This window comes from Alosa pseudoharengus, unplaced genomic scaffold (assembly GCF_046254945.1).
Source record: "Alosa pseudoharengus isolate Yale_2024_CS ecotype anadromous, Long Island Sound unplaced genomic scaffold, YU_APseudo_1.1 YU_APseudo_1.1_scf_21, whole genome shotgun sequence".
In the NCBI taxonomy this organism is placed as follows: domain Eukaryota; kingdom Metazoa; phylum Chordata; class Actinopteri; order Clupeiformes; family Clupeidae; genus Alosa; species Alosa pseudoharengus.
Window position 1 is genome coordinate 28,231,596 of NW_027468674.1, and position 19,416 is coordinate 28,251,011.

Sequence of the window (19,416 nt, forward strand, 5' to 3'; positions counted from 1 at the left end):
CGTCGTCGTTGTTGTTGCTCTGTTTGTTTACTTTTCAGTGAGGTTTGTTTACGCAAGTTGCAGTTCCAGATGCCATAACCTGTTAATAACAGGGGTGTGGCTGTAAAATGCCAGCTGTTAACCAACCCAGGTGCTTCCTCCTGGTGTCTAATACAGCAGTGTGATGAGCTTGGAAAGCCCAATGCTGATTCATTCTGGTCCCTTTGCTCTCCCAGGCAGCTGGTCCAGGCGGCATATTTACAGGCCGGTCAGACTAAACTGAACACCGGCAAACGGCCCATCATTTGTAAGAGACGGCACCACCAGAATATTCCAGTCCGATTTGTATATTGTTCTCAGTGATAATGTGGAATGCCTGGATCCCTCTCTTTTTACTGTGAGGGAGGGAGTAATACATGCGTTCACACTTGCTTTGAATGGTCTGTCTGGGTCTTGTGTGTTTTGTCTGGGCCTCTGGAGATATCATTATTGACAGGGACGCCTCTCTGTTGTGGCTGACGGGCATGTTCTCTGCCGTCGACAAATGAGCTTGCCAAATGAATCGGCATATTCACAAGTTCTGGTGCTAGTTCTAGTGTTCAGAAATTCATTATTTGTATATCATTATACTTTCATCAGACACCAGACATACTTCTGCCATTTCTTGGAGCCAGTTCAGACATTATCACATCAAATGCCATATGGTACTTGAAATGTAAATATGTTTGGGTCACTTGAAGAATATATCCTAGTTGTGTAATCTTGCAAAGAGCTTTAAAGGGTCCTTCATCCTGTGTTATGTACAAGATGTACAGGGTCTCCAGTGGTCTGGGTATTTGTTGCTACAGACTGGGTTAACTCCTTGAAACCATGATTAATCTGAAGGAGACAACAGAAGAATAATGAAATTAAATGGATGACGATGACGATGATGATGATGATGATGATGAATTGTGTTCCCACAGGTGTTGTTTTGATGGAGATTTCCGAGACACAAAAGAAGGTCCAGCAGGAGTTGGAGGAGACGGTGAGTCTGCCACACCACATGACAGGAACAGGGAAGGGATGCGAGGGACACAAACAGTGCTCAGAGCGTTCCCTTTTCGTAACGCTCCATCCCTTTTATCCGTTTATCTGATCCAGTCGCTTGCTCGTGGAGGGAGAGAGGGAGAGAGAGAGACGCTCCAGCACTAATAGAATGTCACAGTGAGATGACTGAGGTCTCCATTAGACCGCCATTAGTCTGGAGATTAAAACCGTGCACAGATGGACTGTGTGGTGCAGACAAACACACACACACACACACACACACACACACACACACACACACACACACACACACACACACACACACATTGGCTTGGCTTAACAGCAGTATTTTACTTCATCTTATTAGTGTGTTCCAATACCTGTAATAATATTGTGGCCTGTTTTTATACTTCATACTGATTGCTGAGGTAACAGTGTGGCTCTCCAAGCTGACATAACTCTGAAGCACACAGACGTAAAAAACGATGTTAATGTTTCGCCACGGTCGCCCGATAAGCGGACCCCACTGATAAGGATTTCTCCTCTAGTGCCGTTATCAACCACGACACGCATACCTTCCCTGGCTCTACATCTGGTCATCTGAGTGTGTTGTTGAGAAACCCCTTCTGTCGCATCCGAACTAAAAAAAAAAGCTTTCTTTCTCCTTTTCTCTCTCTCCCCACTCTCTCCTCTCCAGTTCAAGAAGTTCCACAGAGATATCATAGCCGAGCTGGAGAAGAAGACCGAGCTGGATGTCAAGTACATGACGGTGAGGAGAGACACTCGGGAGGTTTCGGCTCTGGAACATCCTGCCCGGTTCTTGCTGTAGACGTGCAATTGCACATGTTTAAGTGACGTGCCTATGAACACATGCTGCTGGTGGAACAAAGTAGTTGAGGGTGGGGGGAGACTTTTACTTTTTCCTGAACTTGGACTAGCCAAACCTGTGTGGGCTTGGGTAATGGTACACACACACACACACACACACACACACACACACACACACACACACACACACACACACACACACACACACATAGAGATCTTGCTCTCACTTTGTCACTGATGCAGCGATTGTGTCACGTTTGTCCCCCCCAGGCCACATTCAAAAGATACCAGTCAGAGCACAAGCTCAAGCAGGACTCCCTGGACCGCTCGCAGTCGGACCTGAAGAAGTTGCGCAGGAAAAGCCAGGGGAAGCATTCCTCTAAGTACGAGGTCAAGGAGAATGAGGTGAGGTCACACTTGACCCGTCTAAACAAGCGGACCTAATTCATAGTCATACAAAGGTTATGAAGTCCACAACAGCACAGTGAAATAACTTACTAAACATATCATACATAATGCCCAATATGCCTTATTTCAAATTGAGTCAGATTATTATAAATTATGTCATTTATATAATCAATAGGATTAGGCTGGAAAATAACCTAGTCGCACAATACTAAGAATTATATGCTAACGATAAATGCAAACTGTCCTAACCTTTTGTCCTGTTTAGTCTGGTATTTAAATTGAGTTTGCTCTACAGTGTTGATCTGTGTAGCAGTTTGATGTTGTTTTGTTTGTGGTCCGCAGGACATTTGAGTGTGTAGGTGGCGTGTCTGTGATCTTTGCCTGCATATAGTGCAGAACAATGACTCCCATTTACCCTGTTTCATAAGTATATTTAGCATAAAATGCCATGCGCTTTATGCTCCATCTGATTTGATGTTTCCAAGGGCAGTCTGTCACTGTGCTACTTCCAAACACCATAGTATGCTACATTTATATGCTCATAGATAGATAGATATACTTTATTGATCCCTAGGGGAAATTCAAGAATTCTTTTCATGCTTTTGTATAAGGAACAAACGAATGTGAAAATATTCCTTGAGTACAAACCATGAAACCCACAAAACCAAACTAAACTCCCCTGCACCACGCCTTTAGCCTCAGGCAGATTCTCTGCATTGGTGTGGCACCTTTTCCATGTGTCCCTCCTTTTCAGACAGAGGTAATTTCTCTGTTGTGCCCCCTCCCAACCCCCCCCCCCCACCACCACCACCTATTTGACCCCACGCCCACAACGAAAGTGCCTGTCCTGTGCGAGCTAGCCGTGGGAGGCGGCCAGCGGAGTGATGTCACCCCTGACTCGGTGCCCTGCGAGCCATTAGCCGCCACAAAGGCAGCTCTCCGTCTCATTAGCGTGCGTGCATTAAGCACCCCGGCTCCTTTTGTGCTGTAAATCAATGTGGCGCTGCAGGCAGGGGGAGAGGGGTTTCACTGTGCCCGTAAGCACAGGCAGGGCTCAACCAAAATCAGTGTTGTTGGTGTTGTTGTTGTTTGTTTTGTCTGTTTGTTTTTGTCACCCCTCGTGTATCAATCAGCAGAATAACTATACCAATTATATATCCCCAACAGAGCTTCTTATGCTTGGTGGACTTTTTTTTTAAATCCATGTCTAGTTTGTTTGGATAGATGATTAGAAGTCAGGAGTGTTTTGTCATTCATCTTTGTTGTTGTCTTTACAGCGTGGCATCTGAACACGCCGGTCGATGTTACCGCGTTCAGCAGAAAAATGATTTGTAGTCTGGTCCAAGGCAATTGATGTCTCTCGCTCTCCCGAGTATTGACTGGCGTTCAAATTTAAAGTGTCCCTCTCTTCCCTCCTCTCCTCTCACACACCTCTCCAGCCTCTCCTCACTGTGCAGGCAAAAGCCACTTAAATTTCATATGAATTTTACACACACACACACACACACGCACATGAGAGCAGTAGTTTGACGTCTCCTTAAACCCCCTGTCGTGTAATTGGGGTTGGTGTGTGTCAGCAGATGCAACATGGCGAGAAATGGAAGCACAGTAGGCACTTGTTCGGTCTCGGAGAGAAGCGAGCAGCTTTGTTGCCGGGGATAGGGGCGCAGGGAGTGAAAGTGGAGCCAGACATTAAAGGGAAGGGTTGTGACAACAGACTGAAACCTACACCAGGGAGATGGACCATTTTCCCTGTCGCTATGACAACTCTTGTCAGAGAAGAAATGGGGTGTTGGGGGGTGGAATGGTTTCCATAGAGGAGCAAAGCACGAATTCTGACGGAAAGCTCAAACAGCTGTTTTTCTTTTTGATGGTATGAACTATGGACTTTGAACATAATGTGTGGTCACGCAACTAAACAATTTATCGTGCCCCCCTTATTTTTGCCTTTACAGACAGACTGTAAACATATAGATATATACATATAGAGAAGTAGGTCAGTAATATACTCTAAAATGTCATCTGTAGAAATCTGTACGCGTAGATCACATGTTTTGGTTTTGCCAGGATTTAAAATGGTGTGATATGAATAGCATCTCACTGGATGGATGTATGTGAGCAGGTTATTGCCTTAAGATTGTGTGTGTGTGTGTGTGTGTGTATGTGTGTGTCTGTGTCTGTGTGTGTGTGTGTGTTTACGTACCTGTTTGTGTGTGTGTATGTGTGTGTGCATGTGTGTACCTCTCCTCTCCTCCCTGTTGGGAGGGCTGGGTGTTGGAGAATGATAAGCAGCCCTGTGCAGTGCACCCCACCATGCCTCTCTCTGCACTGGGCTGAGCTGATGCCATCTCTCCCCTCCCCTCTCCCTGCAGTGTGTCCGATCCATCTCCTCGCGCCAGGTGGACATGCAGAAGTTCATCGCTGAGGGCTGCCGAGAGGCGCTGCTGGAGGAGAAGAGACGCTTCTGCTTCCTGGTGGACAAGCACTGCACCTTCACCAATCAGATGTCCAGCTTCCACGTCAGGGTGAGGCCGCCAATCACAAAACATTCTCATATTACCCTATTGGACACCTAAGATTATTTGAAAGGGCCTCCTGAGTCCTAAGATATCGTAATATTTTTCTGGATTGATAACTATACTTTATAGTATTATAATTTATAGTATTATATATACCATAGTATAAAGTTATAGTATTATATACTATAAAGTAATATACTACTATATATATACTTTAAAGTAATATACTACTTAGAAGCGTCTGCCCAATTCTATAACCATAACCATAACCATATTTCCAGCCAAGCTCAGGCACATTTCAGTACATTATTGGTGGGTGTGTTCACTGTGTTGTTGTAAATTATACCCATTTTATGCCCTGTGTTATTGGCACAGGCCAAAGAGATATTGACAGACAAGCTGCCCACCTGGCAAGACAAGTGCAGCGATGCCACCAAGGTGCCGGACAGCGTGATGACCATGATCGAGGGTCTGCAGACTCCAGTGTCCATGACCCCAGACGCCTCCCCCCTCATGGAGCGCTTAGCGAGGGTGAGTCCACTCCACCTGCGGATCCTCCTACCTGCTGGTAGAGGATCAGCTACCTGCTCATCCTCCACCACCTCCTTACAAGAGTGCATCACCGAGATTGACTTATCTTTGTCTTGAGTTGGTTATCTTATCTGCTGCAATAAATTGTCAATTGAATCATGTTGAAGATGGTGAACAATGCACTCTGGTACGTGGAGCATTCATTTGATAGGATGAATTGAGGAAGTTGAGTTAAGTAAGTTGAAGAGCTCCTATCACCAATACCGAGAGAGTGGAATCCAACACCTTACTGAATTTCCCCTTGGGGATCAATAAAGTATCTATCTATCTATCTATCTATCTACTGAAATACCACATACTGTTAGTTTTTATTAGGTTGGAATGTGAGCATCTGAGCTGATAAAATGGCTGTTATCTTGATAAACATTCAAAGGCAGTAAAACAGCATAGTTTTCATTCACTCTTTGCCCTTCATGGGCCAAATAAACTTTGATATTTCAGTCGGTGATAGAGCCTCGGTATAACAGGTTTTGCCAGCAAGACTTAAAGTCAACAAAGAGAGAAACCAGATGCCCAAATGTTGGGATGAATGGTGTCTCCCCCCCCCCCCCCCACCCGTCATGCTATTTCCTGGTCTCAGTCTTGCCGTTTTGATTTTTCCAGAACAATTCGGACACGGTGGGGCCCCCACCTGCCCCCGCCCTGAAGGCCCAGATCAGTCCTCTGGCCAACATGTTCACGCAGGACATCCCCAGAAGCCCCATCTCCATTGACCTCAACTCAGGTACTGACCAGTGTCACCGCCCGCACCGTTCGCTCTCTTTAGTTGCACTGCTACTGCAGGTGGTGCTGACGCCGGCAGGTCGGTCCACCTTCCCCAGGGCTGTTGGTCATCCTGTGGGAAGGTGCATGTTTCAGTTATGACATGTGCACTGACCTTTAAAAAAGACATGAGAGGAACTGGAGGAGGTAATGAAGCCATCGCATCGATTTTGAGCCACCCGGTTCTAATGAAATCTCTTACTCCTAAACTGTGTGGGGAAATGTGGGCGTGGGGGGTGGGGGTTGTGAGGCATGGGAATTGGATACAGGAATGGTAAACCTTTGTCACGGGGTTCATTTAAGTCCGTCAAGCTCTCATGCCAAGAATCTGAAAAGTTCATATGCTACACAAAGTTTTCCATTTCATAATGTACCACTTTTTCAACATGTTTTTTTATACTTTATGTTAAGATCATGTTACTTGGTAATAAATGTAATTATTTGTGAGTTAAATTGTTTTTCTAAATAGCCGTGCTAATCTTAATGGCATTCCCATGTCTCACTCAAGAATGTACAGACCAGGACAGTCTCGGCAGCAGTGGCCTGTCGCGGTCGACCTCGGTGTCCAGCGACATGAACGTTCGGAAGCCGCGCGTGCTCACCATCTTCCCCCACACGGCCGGCAACAACGACACGCTGCTCAGCTTTGACGACGGCGACCTCATCACCCTGCTCATCCAGGAGGAGAAGGACGGCTGGCTGTACGGAGAGCTGGAGAAGACTGGACAGTGAGTGCTGAGGCCCGGGGATGGCCAGTGAGAGGGCAGAGGTGGTGATGGAGGTGGTGGGGGCAGGGGTGGTGGGAAGTACCAGCAACTTTGACCCGGGCTGTGGGTCCAGCTTCCATTATCTCCCATACCGGCTGAGTGTTTCTGCAGTAGACGTTGATGATGGATGGGGATTATTTTCTCAGTAATGGAATACACTGTGGGTCAGAGTGGTCCCATTATACCTCATATCAGACAGACTCTTTTTCCTTACTTACTGTGTTATAGTGTTGAGTACTTCTGCTAGAGTTCTTAGCTCTTGAGTTCTTACTGGGAAACTGAGACTCACACTGCCTGAATTGGTTTGGGAAGTAATTGTTTTTGAGGGGTGTGTTCAAGTTATTTTGTGGAGTTTGAAGATTTCCGTTCTCCATTTGTACTCCATTGTAAAGTTATAGGTTCTAAATGCAAATGGTTGATCATTACCATTTTGTCATTGTACCTGATGCATAGGACACATATGCAGGAGAGTCTGACCTCTTTTGAAATCTGTGATGTTCAAATATGATAGTAGAACACAGCAATGTTGACTCCCCAGAGTGGGAGGGTTTTGAAGCACTGACTTGCAAAAGTGTGTTCTCATTGCATGCCAGATCGCATGCATGAATGGTTGCACACACACACATTGTGTCCAAGAATCAGTCTGAGTGTTTGCATAGGTTTACATAGCATCACTGATATGGTTGCTAGAAACCAAAGACTAAAAACGCATTCCTTCAACTATGTAGCCATCGCACACACGCGCCCACACACACACACACACACACACACGCACATGCGCGCGCACACACACACACACACACACACACACACACACACACACACACACACACACACACAAAGTCACCCTCCCCTGCTGCTGATCTGCGTTTTGTAACCGTCGCCCAGCCCCGGAGTGGAAATACTTGTTCTTGGCCTTTGTTCATTTTTTTTCTCGCTCCTGATTTGCTTCAGAGAATTCTCTGGGAATGCTTGACATGCCAGACGAGGCACACACACACACACTCACAGCACAGCTCTGGCTAATAGAAGGTCAAAGTAGACGGTCGCTCCCCTTCAGGTCAGAGGGCCCCAGGGCCAGGGGCGAGGCCACAAGCAGACAGACGCGGTCAGTCTCGAAATCGTTAATGTCCTCGTCAATGCTCCAATGCTAAGGTGCGTTCCCATGGCATCGCCGGTTGCTATCTGGCCAGCTAATGGGTGTTTAAGATACTCCCAAGCGCCATTACACCACGTTATGACTAGGCTCAGAGGGCCAAAACGCAGTGTAATGATATGGTCCACAAGGTCAGATAACAATAAAGGGCCGTTCCCCTTGTTTCCCCTTCTTTCTCCAACAAGCGACGGAACTCCAACAAGCGACAGTGACTGGTTTATGATATAAAGTGCCACCAAGGAGGTGTCATTTAAAGATAAGCATGTGTAAAGGCAGCTCAGTATTACAAAGTCTTCTTCACTTTAGAGGTCAGCTAAGGTTATTTTTTTCCATTTTTATCCAACAGCTTGACAAGAAGCGATTATTTAATTTTTCAAGGCTCACTTTTGCCAGGACGTAAACAGCAGTGGCTTCTGTAAGGCAGTTTCTTAGCAACCATATCTTGACATGCTTTTAGAGATGACTTTTTACCTAATGATTTGCAGCAGTAGAACTGTGAGGTGCAGCAGCCACACAGTGATTTCTTTCATTCGAGTCGCTAATGGCATAATGCAGACGTTGACATGTATGTCCCACTTAGTCGCCTAGTCATTTCCACTAAACACTTAGCTTCCTGGTGACTAAGTGTCACACACACACACACACACACACACACACACACACACACACACACACACACACACACACGCACACACATATACACACATTTTTCATAGACAGAATGGAATTTGATTAACTGTGCTTTGTGTGTGCCTTTCTGCTTTTGATTAACGATTTCTTTGTTGTCTCGACAGACGTGGATGGTTTCCGTCATCTTACTGCCGGCCTTACGGCGAGCCAGCGTTGATAAACAGGTAAGCCTGTGTTGCATCACCACTGCAGCGTAGACTTGAACTGCAGAGAATAAAAACCTTTCACCTAAGACAGTGCCTATTGTTTCTGATCTTAGACATCAGACTTGTTTTCTGTTGTCGCTGTTAAGCCTGGGATGCATATCTAACCCAGTTTCCACTGCAAAACCCACTTGAAACGTCATTTGTATTCTGAAGACCGACCATGCCACGCCAAAGATGATGTTTAATCGTGCCTTGGAATTTAATCAGTGTATCACCGTGTGCATCTGGGTTCTGACCGTGTCTCGTAAACAAAATGAATGATAAAGCTGGAGATATGTCCATAATTCTTTGAAGTGGTGTAAGTCTCTGAGCCTTTTCTCTTTTGGGGCCCCGCAGGATGGACTCACATGGGTATGGAGGGGCAGCTGACCACCAGGAGGAGGAGAGTCCCGTGCTCCTGCCACCGGCCGACTACACCGACTCGACCAGCCCCATCAAGACCTCCAGGCCCTCTCCCGACAGCATGGTCAGTACAGCCGTTGGGGTTCAACCCTTAAAGTAGCGTTGTGAGTGAGTGAGTGGGGGAGGGAGGAAATAAGGGGGTGAGTGAATGAGTGAATGAGAGAGAGAGAATGAAAGAGGGAGAGAGTGAGGGAGGGAGGAAATGAGTGAGGGAGGGAGGAAATAGTGAGAGTGAGGGAGTGAGTGAGAAAGAGGGAGAGAGGGAGAGAGTGAGTGAGTGAGTGAGGAAATGAGTGAGAGAGAGAGGTGTGGGACGAAGGGATGGAATAGTCGATTCAGCTCTGTCTCATATTTTTATTGAGGAGCTTAGAGGGTGTTGAGCAAAGATGACCGGCCAATATGAGATATTTTATTGTCTGTGATTGTGTACTGTAGGAGGCCCAGGCAGTCCTTGAAAGTGAAATAGCATTGTAAATAGCACTCAAGTTCCACTCTGACAAATAGCGTGAAAAAAAAAATCAGTCAGAGGAAGAGTTGGAAGTTGGAAACAATCTCTCGGTTGTCGTGTTTTTCTTCACAAATCCTCCACTGACTTATCAAAAGCGATCACTGCCACTGAGCACAGAGGAACTCTCTGCTCTCTCCCCGCACCGTCGCTTCACAGGCAGGCCCAGCCATGCGGCAACATCTCCTCCAATCCCAGTCCATCTCTGTCTCTCTCCCTGGATCTGGTTGCCCCCCGGGGGGACAAACCTGAAACGGGCACCGGAGCACTGGCCGGCCGACCCCAGTGAAGGGACTCGCTAAACAGTCAGTCCCATCTCTCGCCTCCTCCGCCCCCTCCCTCCATCCCCCTTCCTTCCCTTTGTCCCCACCTGAGGCTAGAGACTCTGCTGGAGCCGACAAATGGACCACACCATGAATACTCTGTGAATATCAATGGGCCCTATATGAGCGCGCTTGTGTGTGTGTGTGTGTGTGTGTGTGTGTGTGTGCGTGCGCGCGGAGGCTTTCAGTGGAAGCGCGTATATAAGGGGAAAGGCTGCAGGGTGATCTGCATTCACATCCTCCCCTTTTACTGCCGAGCAAAAGCGACGGCTAAAGAAGAAGAACTGGGAGGGAACACGGAATGCGCAGCGCTGCTGTCATCTCGAAAATAATAAATAGACATTTCAAAAATGCTCCCAGCCTGGTTCTTCGTCTGCACTGAAGCAGAGGGAGAGAGTGAGACAGAGACAGAATGTGAGAGAGAAAGAGAGAGAGAGAGAGTGTGAGAGGAATGAAAGAGAGAAGGGGGGACAGTGACATGACATTGAAAGAAAAATAAAAAAAAATGCCTTTGTGAGGAACAGTGAAAATCATGTACACAGACAGAGTCCTTGATAGTGTCGGAGATGGAGAGAAAAGCAAAGGAGGAAACAGAGAAGAGTAAAAAGCGAGAGACAAGGGAGACATGACAGATGGAGAGGTAAACGGCGAGGTGCAGTCGCGGGGAGGGAGTGAGGGAGACGCCGAGTCAGACAGGGACAGGCGCTGAGCCAAAGCGGAGCTCGGCACGTCCACGGCATCAATTAGCCGATCCCTGCATCAGCTGAACCCCCCCTCAAACAGCCCCTGGAGCCTGGAGAGTCTCTGGCTCCATTCCCGCTCCTGTTGCACCCCGCCACGGACTGCTGTCTCAGACTTTCCAGCAAGACACAGCCAGCCATCCGCACACAGCAATGCTCATCAGTGGCCAGAACTACACACACACACACACACACAGAGACACACATACAGTACACACACACACACTGATAAACTTGGTCAGGTGACTGCAGAGCATGGTGACCGCACACTGCCTGCCTGGGACTCTTGTGTTGCCCCCTACCGGTAACCCCCAGAACCTAGTCAACGTCAGCCGTTTCTCAGACGTAACCCCAGGCCCAGGCAGTTAAGACCCACGATACCACCAAGAGGTTATAACTCTTTACTTTTCAGCACTTCAGAGGTGTTAACAAAATGCGGCGCATATCCACTTGCAGGTTACAATGTTGTAGAAAATATAAAAAGAGTAAATCCACAAAATAGGAAAAAGGAGTAAATCCACAAATAGGAAAACTGAGTAAATCCACAAATAGAGGAAAAGAAAATACAATAAAAATAGTAAATCCACAACTGGAGAAAAAGGTCGGCCGATTGTCGTTCAGCAGTCACTCCCGGTCGGAGTAGCAGGTCTGATATCTGCAACAGGTTCCACGGAGTTTCGGTCCGCGACTCAGCCTGGCACGACGTCCAACACTTTGCTTCTCAACGAATTTCGGAGGACGAATTCTAACAACCGCACGCGACATTATAAAGCAAAAACCCAACGAGTTGAAGGAAGGAAAAAAAAAAGAAAAAGCAGCAGCCCCGTTCGTTTAGTTCGACCCTATTTAGCCTTGTCCTCCCCCACACATTCCTAAGGCAAATCAATCTTACTTTCCCACGACAGTTTTCTTCCCATGTTGCAGGGATTTTTCCACGATAGCTGGGAAAGGGCCGGAGTGGGGCCACTTTTCAGCTCGGGAGTTTCACGCCCAAAACCGGCCCACTTTTTTAGTGGTAGTGGAAATTAGATAAATAAAGCAATATTTCAGCTACTATCTTCTAGTTTTTATTATAGGCTACCAATATTCCACAGGGATAGGTTGATAAGTTAACAAAAACAGGAAGGAAGAAATAAAGTATTTGAAATGTATCCCACAATTCCACTAAGAGGCATATTGAACTATTGTTTACATGTTTTTTTCTGCATGGGTCAGCTATCATGTTGTTTGGTGATTTGCTCCTTTAGCCTAGGCCTACTACACCCACTTCTGAGCAAACAAGGCATATAGGTTGATCACGTAGCTACTGCTGTCATATACTGTTCTTTCTTACATAAAATAACTTTAATTCATATGGTTAACACTATTATCCTTCCTAGCCTACTTGTCCCTGTAGTCATAGCTAATTTCGGGCTGATCATTTTCAGCGGGGGACTGGCTGATCTGCTGCTCAGAGGCTTTTGTTTTTAGGCCTAGGCCAGATCAAGCTTGAGTTTTGTAGGCTATTTGCATAGCCTACTATGAAGTCTATGAATCGCCATATTGGATGATACAAAAAGTCTAATATTTTAATTAATTTAATAGCCTATGTTGCTTGTGAATAGGTTGACAAGCGCTACAACGTCCAGTATTATCCCAATAATTACACGGCTATAATCATGGCTATCTCTCTTTACCAGTTGCCACGTCTGTCCTCTTCAAAAAAAAAATCTGGAAGCTTGGCACATTTGGCAGCATTTTCCTCCAATACTTTTCGTCTTTTTTACCTGGCCTTTTCAGTCCCTCATGGCCTCTTTCTACCATCCATCCTCCCTGACGCTTATCACTACGGTAGGGCCGGCCCGGCTGGTATCTGAGAAAACTTTTTAGAAAAGACGGGCTATATGGACCCAACCAATTAACTCTTGGGAGGGGAGAACAACCCATGCAGAGGCTGCGGTGTTAGGCATAGAATGCGAACGTGTGTAGCCAACTTTAAGAGAAGATAGATTAACGTGGCAAATGTCAATATTTTTCCTTCGACCGGCCCAAAAGTGAAGCGGCCCACCGGGAATTCTCCCGATTCTCCCGATTACCCACTCCGGGCCTGGGAACATTCTCACGGTAGCTAATACAGTCTAGAAGTCACTGATCTTAACCAACAATTTAAAATGACACCCATTAGACTACTTCTCCGGGTTACATTTCGGAGATGCTAATATTACATTCAGTAGGCTACCGTAGGTTTACAAATAGTTTCCAGAAGTTAGGCTACAAACAGTTTACATTCAACGACAATTAGGCTATAACAACGTGACACATTACATTTAGCAACGTAGGCCTACACTTTTACAGTCATCAAGAGAGATCGGTTGCATTCTAACATGTTACAAACACTTATTATGACCGCCGCTAGGGATTGTCGAAGTTTTTTTTTTTCTTGTTTTTTTTGTCTTTTTTTTTTTTTCGTCATCTACTTCCTGACATTTTGGTCAACGATACCCGGGGCACCGAAACACCGGGGCACATGAAATTTGGTGGGTATGTAGCCCCACTAGACTTTTACGGAAACATTTCGTTTGGTCCCCGGGGGCCAATCCCCCTCCTCGCTGGGCCCCCCGAAACCCAAAAAATGCAGTTTTTCCTAAATAACTACCTGAACGTGGCACCGAGGATGAAGAAATGTGTATGGTATGTTGGTCTCAAGGGCCCACATCAACCTAGCCCATAATCACTCATTTGTGATTTGCACCCCCCCGGTAAAAAATGAAAATGCAATATCATTCTGCTTTAATCGCCCCTCTCTTCAGTAAAGACGTTCAGAACTGCACCAAATTTTATGTGTATGATTAACCTGACATTCTCTGGGGGTATGCCAAGTTTCGTAGAATTTCATCCATGGGGGGGTCTAAAAAATTAAGTTATCTGTACATTTAGTGACTGTACACTCATTGGCCTGTAGATGGTGGTGCACACATATACACACGCACACACACACACACAGGCACGTATACCATCAGTATCGGCAATTAGAACGGCCGATACATAATTGCAAATTCAGTAGAATTAAAGGAAAACCAAATATTCATCATAATAATAATTTGGCTGCATTTCCAGTATTGGCGTCACGTAGTCGTTTGTCCACTAGATGGCGCATCGTTGCAGTGAGACGTAATTTTGTTGGAAGTTAATCTATAAGTGGGTTGGAAAGACACTAAGCCTCCTACAAGGACAAGACTGTACAGTAGTTTGCCGCAGAGAACGTCTAAGGGTAGGATGATTTCTGCATGACATGTAATTCCCATTTCCTCTTGAAGCCGAAATAAATCTGAGAATGTTTATCGGACATGCTTGTTTTTTACTGCAGGTAGGCTACGTTAATCCTATCAATAGCAGAACGTAGGTAAAATAATGTTGTAACCGTTAGCATGGTTGAGTGATGGAGGCCAATTTGATTATTGATGTATTTGTAGAAAACCATAAATGCGTTTATAGGCTACCAAGCAAATTGATAACAGCACTAATTGTATCTTTCGACTGTCATCTCATTTGCTTATGACCATAATCTAGGCCATGGGTTCCCAAAGTGGGGGTCGGGACCCCCCGGGGGGTCGCGGGACGCTGAGGGGTGGGTCGCGAAATGATTTCCATAAATCAAATAAATTTGGGAAAAATAAAAGAGCTGTCACTTGACCGCACTTTAAAGACAGATTTTAATTCCAAGACGCTTGCTGAGTTCTGGATTTCAGTCGAGAGGGAATATCCACAGCTATTCAAGGCCGCGATGGACGTACTGACGCCGTTTGGCTCCACATACCTGTGCGAAAAGACTTTCTCTGCACTGACATATATTAAAAACAAATACAGATCGCGTCTAAATGTGGAGGATGATCTCCGTGTGGCCGTCTCCACAATTAAAACAAGAATGGACTTGCTGTGTTCCGCGCATAGCGCGCATCCATCTCATTAGATGAGATTAACGCTGAAACATAGTTGGCAAAATGTAAGCAACAATGTACATATGTTAACAACAGTTTGTGGATATTACCCTGACTGAGATATTCTTCTGTTAAAATGGAAATTAAAGTAATGTTTCCAAGTTAAGTTTGCACGACAGCAATAATGTGCACTCATGTTACATGGAAATAATTTTTTGACTAAGTTATTCTGCTTTTATAGTACATTTCTGTATGTAAAATCATAACAGGCTGCTCTGTTCTTTTGTGTTGTCGTTAAGCCCGTGTTTGGATATGGCCGGTGCGCACATTTTATTTTATTTTTTGAGTCACATCCAGGGATAGTGGGGGTCGGGAGTCTCTGGCACGGTTATTTTGGGGGTCGCGGGTTGAAAAGTTTGGGAACCCCTGATCTAGGCTACTAACAGGAGCTAAGTGAGTTAGCCACAACACGTTCGCTACGTGATGTTTTTTTAATGGAAAATATATAGGCTACCTGAAAGATAACCTGTCTATGATGCATCCTAAACACCGGGCTGGGACATTTCTGCTCAAAGTCTCAAAATGCATCTGAGTCAACGTTCATTCCCAAACACCCATATAGGCTACTTCAATCCTCTATTTTCAAAGGTGATTCAAGTAAGGAAGAGCATGGCTCAAAGTAAAGTAACTGAAACTACATAAATTCCTCAAAGTGAATAATTTGTGTCAACTCGCCGCAATGTAGATTTATTAACGCACCCGTGATGATCTACATATCCATTTAAACCAGATGTTTTAGAGCGCACGTTGAGATGTATTCAGGGCAGGGCTGTACCTACACATATTTGTTGCACGTGCTACAAAAATCATTCTTTGCGATGGATGATTTAGTACCAACGTTACACCGGTCAGATACAGTTTTGCCTATGGCTATTCCGTGAGACTGAGGCACTTTTTGTTTGATCGAAGTGCGTGTTTAGGGTGTGAGAGGGGAGTCGATGTGCTTTGATTCCAACTTGGTAGTTGTAGTCTATGCGATTAAAAAACACGTGTGTGTGAAGTATCCAAACAATGATAACGCTTTCATTATGGCTGCTTTAGCCACAGACCTTGAGCTACTGTACAGTGGGTTGGGTTCCATTTAGAAGTGTCCACTTCATTCGCCCTTTCCGTGATTCACACAGCTACGTGAAATGTATTACTACTGATATGCAAAACTATTAACTTTTCGCCAAGAGGTGGCAGCTTGATACTGTAAGGTGTAAGCAATTGGTTCCAAAGGAGATTTTATTTGGGTCGCCAGCATAGCCTAGTGACAAGTGTTGTGTAATAGGCCTAGCATAGGGCCTACCTTATATAGCTTATAGTTTGTTAACAGTCACGGTTTTGTCATAACTCCCTCTATGCATTTTTGCATTTAGAATAGCTCTGAAACCGGGGGGCGAACACGTCGCAGGGATTGTTTTGTTTAATAATAAATAAATAAATACATTATGCTGCTACCTTCTGCTTTTCCCAAATACAATGTAGCCTACAGGTGTACCTTTCATCAGTCCAGTTGCAATGGATGGACTGTGATGAACTGCCCTACTTGTGATTGTTTAGAGATTTTAAAGGTTTTATAACAATGCTACACATTTTTTGGCCCAGAAACAAATCTATTCACCTTTGCAGCGCCAGTAGGCTACTTTGTGTGCGGAATGTGTGCAAACACACATTCCAAACAAGCATACACAAAAGTTTCAAGAGTGGGGGATGGAGTAGAAGATGGAGACAAATTCATTAATATGATTTATTTTCGCGGAATGGATGTACAGGACTGAGCGGCGGTCATATTTTGTACCGCTATGCGGTACATCTAGTTGCATTAACTCTTCACAATGCAATCTGAATACAATCATTTAAACATTTTAAGGCACTTTACCCATTTCACAGTTTTGAGACATACAATTCCTTACGTAGGCCTACATAATTCCCTAAACTTTACAATGTCAGACTACTTGTATTGTTACATTTCATTCATCGCACTTTATTATTTATTATGAGGTCATTGTTTGCAGTTATGGTTCCTTTTCCATTCTTTTATTCGCATTCAATAATCATCAAGTATTTCTGAGGTCAGGGCAATCTGTTTTAGTAATCCAGCACATTGTTCAACATCTGTTACAGCACATTCATTCACTTCCACACTTTCAGGTGAACTTAATTCAAGAGTAGGTTGCAAGGCCATTGGTTTAACATTACGATTAAATTCCTGATCAGTTTCTTTCCTAATTTGCCTAATCATATTTTCTAGGTCAGACAGATTACCTTGAACTAGCGCTGAATCTAGCCTTTCTGTGTTTTCGCCTTGTAAGACGTATTGGTTTTGTGCTACCGCTCTGTGGTCCATACGGATGGTGTTCAGGCAACACGTCACTCTCCACCCACACACCTCGGTGGGTGGAGAGTCCCAGGCAGGCAGGCTGGTGGGCAGGTGTGGGCCAAGGGCCCCCGGAGACCCACGAGACCCGTCAGCAGCACCTCCCGACGCCAGCCTGCCCCCTGGTGGTGGCCAGTGGGTGGGGTGGGGTTTGGGGTGGAGGAGATACTGTTGATGGCGCATGGTGTGTTGTTTTGGTTATGTAAAACCATCATGTTTGTCCTACTGTCACCTGAGAACTATGTAATGCACTGCACAGTGATCATTTTGTAATTAGATACTGTCAGTCGGAATAACTGAAACAATTCAAAACATTTTAGGAAGTATTTACTAATGATTGGTGTTTACGCACACGTATATCTTGAGTGTGATTTTTGGAGGAGATAATATCTAGTTTTGAAACGGCTCTTCTTGCGCTCACTCGAGTCGGGAGTTGTGTGATTGTCAGTGCAGAGAGATGGAGAGTGCCGGCATTTCCAGATGATCAGGATTCCTGACGCGTGCGGTGAGGTCATCGTGTACACACTGTTCGCCCTCAGCGGTGGGGCTGCAGTTTTTCAGAATGATTTGTTGACATCCTGATTGAACCAGTCAGTCCAAAATGTCGGCCAAGTCTCCACTTGGGGAATGGAGATGAAATATGTGTTTGAGTTCCTCATTCTTATACCTGCATCTTTTCTTTACGTTTCTGAACAGGGTGTACCAAATGGAATCTCCAAGCCACCTTTCCTGGGGTGAGTAACTTAAGACAGTGGGCCCTAATTGAAATGGCGGGCAAAAGTGCAAAGTCTATTAACAAGCAAACTTTTTGAACTATAGCTTCCATGTGACATGTGGACATAGTGATCTGACTCCCCAATGTTTGCGGATGAGGCCTTGGCCACGGTGTTAAATTAGTTAATTAGTCAATTAGTTAATTGTTTTTGCCTAGTTATTAACTTTATTTAAATTTAAATACAGTTAGACTTAAGACCAGGCTTGGAATTTCACCATTCTGGGGGCAAGGCCACTTGGCCTTCAGTTGGGCATATTTGGTGGGGGGCACAAAGGCCACATGTCAGGGCACCAAGGCCAAAGTTAACTATACAGTAGTAGGCTATACAAATGATCAAAGTTGTAGATAGGTAGGTAGGTAGGTAGATAGATAGATAGATAGATAGATAGATAGATAGATAGATCCCCGGGGGAAATTCAAGAATTAAGTATTAAGTATATCAAGTATTTAGCCTATTCACTGCAGTAGACCTGCATCACTGTATGAAACATTACAAAAACATGAAACATGACATATTACATAGAACTGTAAATCATCTGATCATCTAATATTTGCAGATATCTAGGCTATATATAACATTTATTTTATATTTGGCCTGTTATGAAATCATGTATTAAACAATTTAAGCACAGCTCAGCTTTAAGAAACTCAAATAGCCTAGATGCATGCTTAGCATTTTGTGATCATTATGGCTACTTTCACAAACTCTTAGTCAGCTGTCCTATGATTTACCAATATAGGCGATATTTGTAACTTTATTTTGTATTTGGCCCGTTATGAAATCATGTGGAACAATTTAAACACATTGTAAAACGTAAAGCCCAAATTTGGAGACATCCATGCATGTCGAAATTTGCTACAAATTTAAAACTAGATTACTCTGGAACGGCTAACTGTACAGGGGACTGCTTTACACTTTTGTGTTCGGTAAGGTCTGCTGTTTATTCTGATATCTGGTATGTCATGTGTTAAAAGAAGGGTTCGTGAAGTATTCCACCGAGATGAATGGGTAGTGAGATCATGGGACGCAAAACCCTCAATAGAATGTATGATTAAATTGAATTATATTATTTACTTTTCTCGCGAACCGTTCAACACAGCAATTATCGGCTAACATCGTTTAAAAGCTGAGAAAAAGCTCTTTCATGTGATGCTTGTGATGTCTGTGTGATGAATAGGCTACTTCGCGAGTAGTTCAACTGAGAAGAATGGGTGAATTTGGACGCACTTTCTTTCTTGCGCGGTCACTTTCTCCACTGCGTAAAAGACTAAATTAATTTGCGCTGTGAATGCTAAGATTATTTTGACAGGCCACAGACTAAATAAAAATCGCTATTAGTAGGACGCAAAGCAGAATATTGAAAGAACGGGGCACCAAGGCCACCGTGGCCTGTAAA

The 19,416-nt window shown here is 44.7% G+C and overlaps 1 protein-coding gene across 1 annotated transcript in view; it reads left to right on the forward strand.

Moving 5' to 3' along the window:
* The window catches only part of baiap2l1a (BAR/IMD domain containing adaptor protein 2 like 1a), a 28,206-nt gene that overhangs the window by 7,208 nt on the left and 1,582 nt on the right, over positions 1–19,416 (forward strand). Inside the window, exons 4-13 of the mRNA XM_076298449.1 lie at positions 945–1,006; positions 1,706–1,777; positions 2,107–2,241; positions 4,617–4,769; positions 5,139–5,294; positions 5,958–6,078; positions 6,625–6,844; positions 8,834–8,893; positions 9,272–9,401; positions 17,941–17,978. Of these exons, the coding sequence (XP_076154564.1) occupies positions 945–1,006; positions 1,706–1,777; positions 2,107–2,241; positions 4,617–4,769; positions 5,139–5,294; positions 5,958–6,078; positions 6,625–6,844; positions 8,834–8,893; positions 9,272–9,401; positions 17,941–17,978 (1,147 nt within the window). The remainder of the gene's footprint in view (positions 1–944; positions 1,007–1,705; positions 1,778–2,106; positions 2,242–4,616; positions 4,770–5,138; positions 5,295–5,957; positions 6,079–6,624; positions 6,845–8,833; positions 8,894–9,271; positions 9,402–17,940; positions 17,979–19,416) is intronic.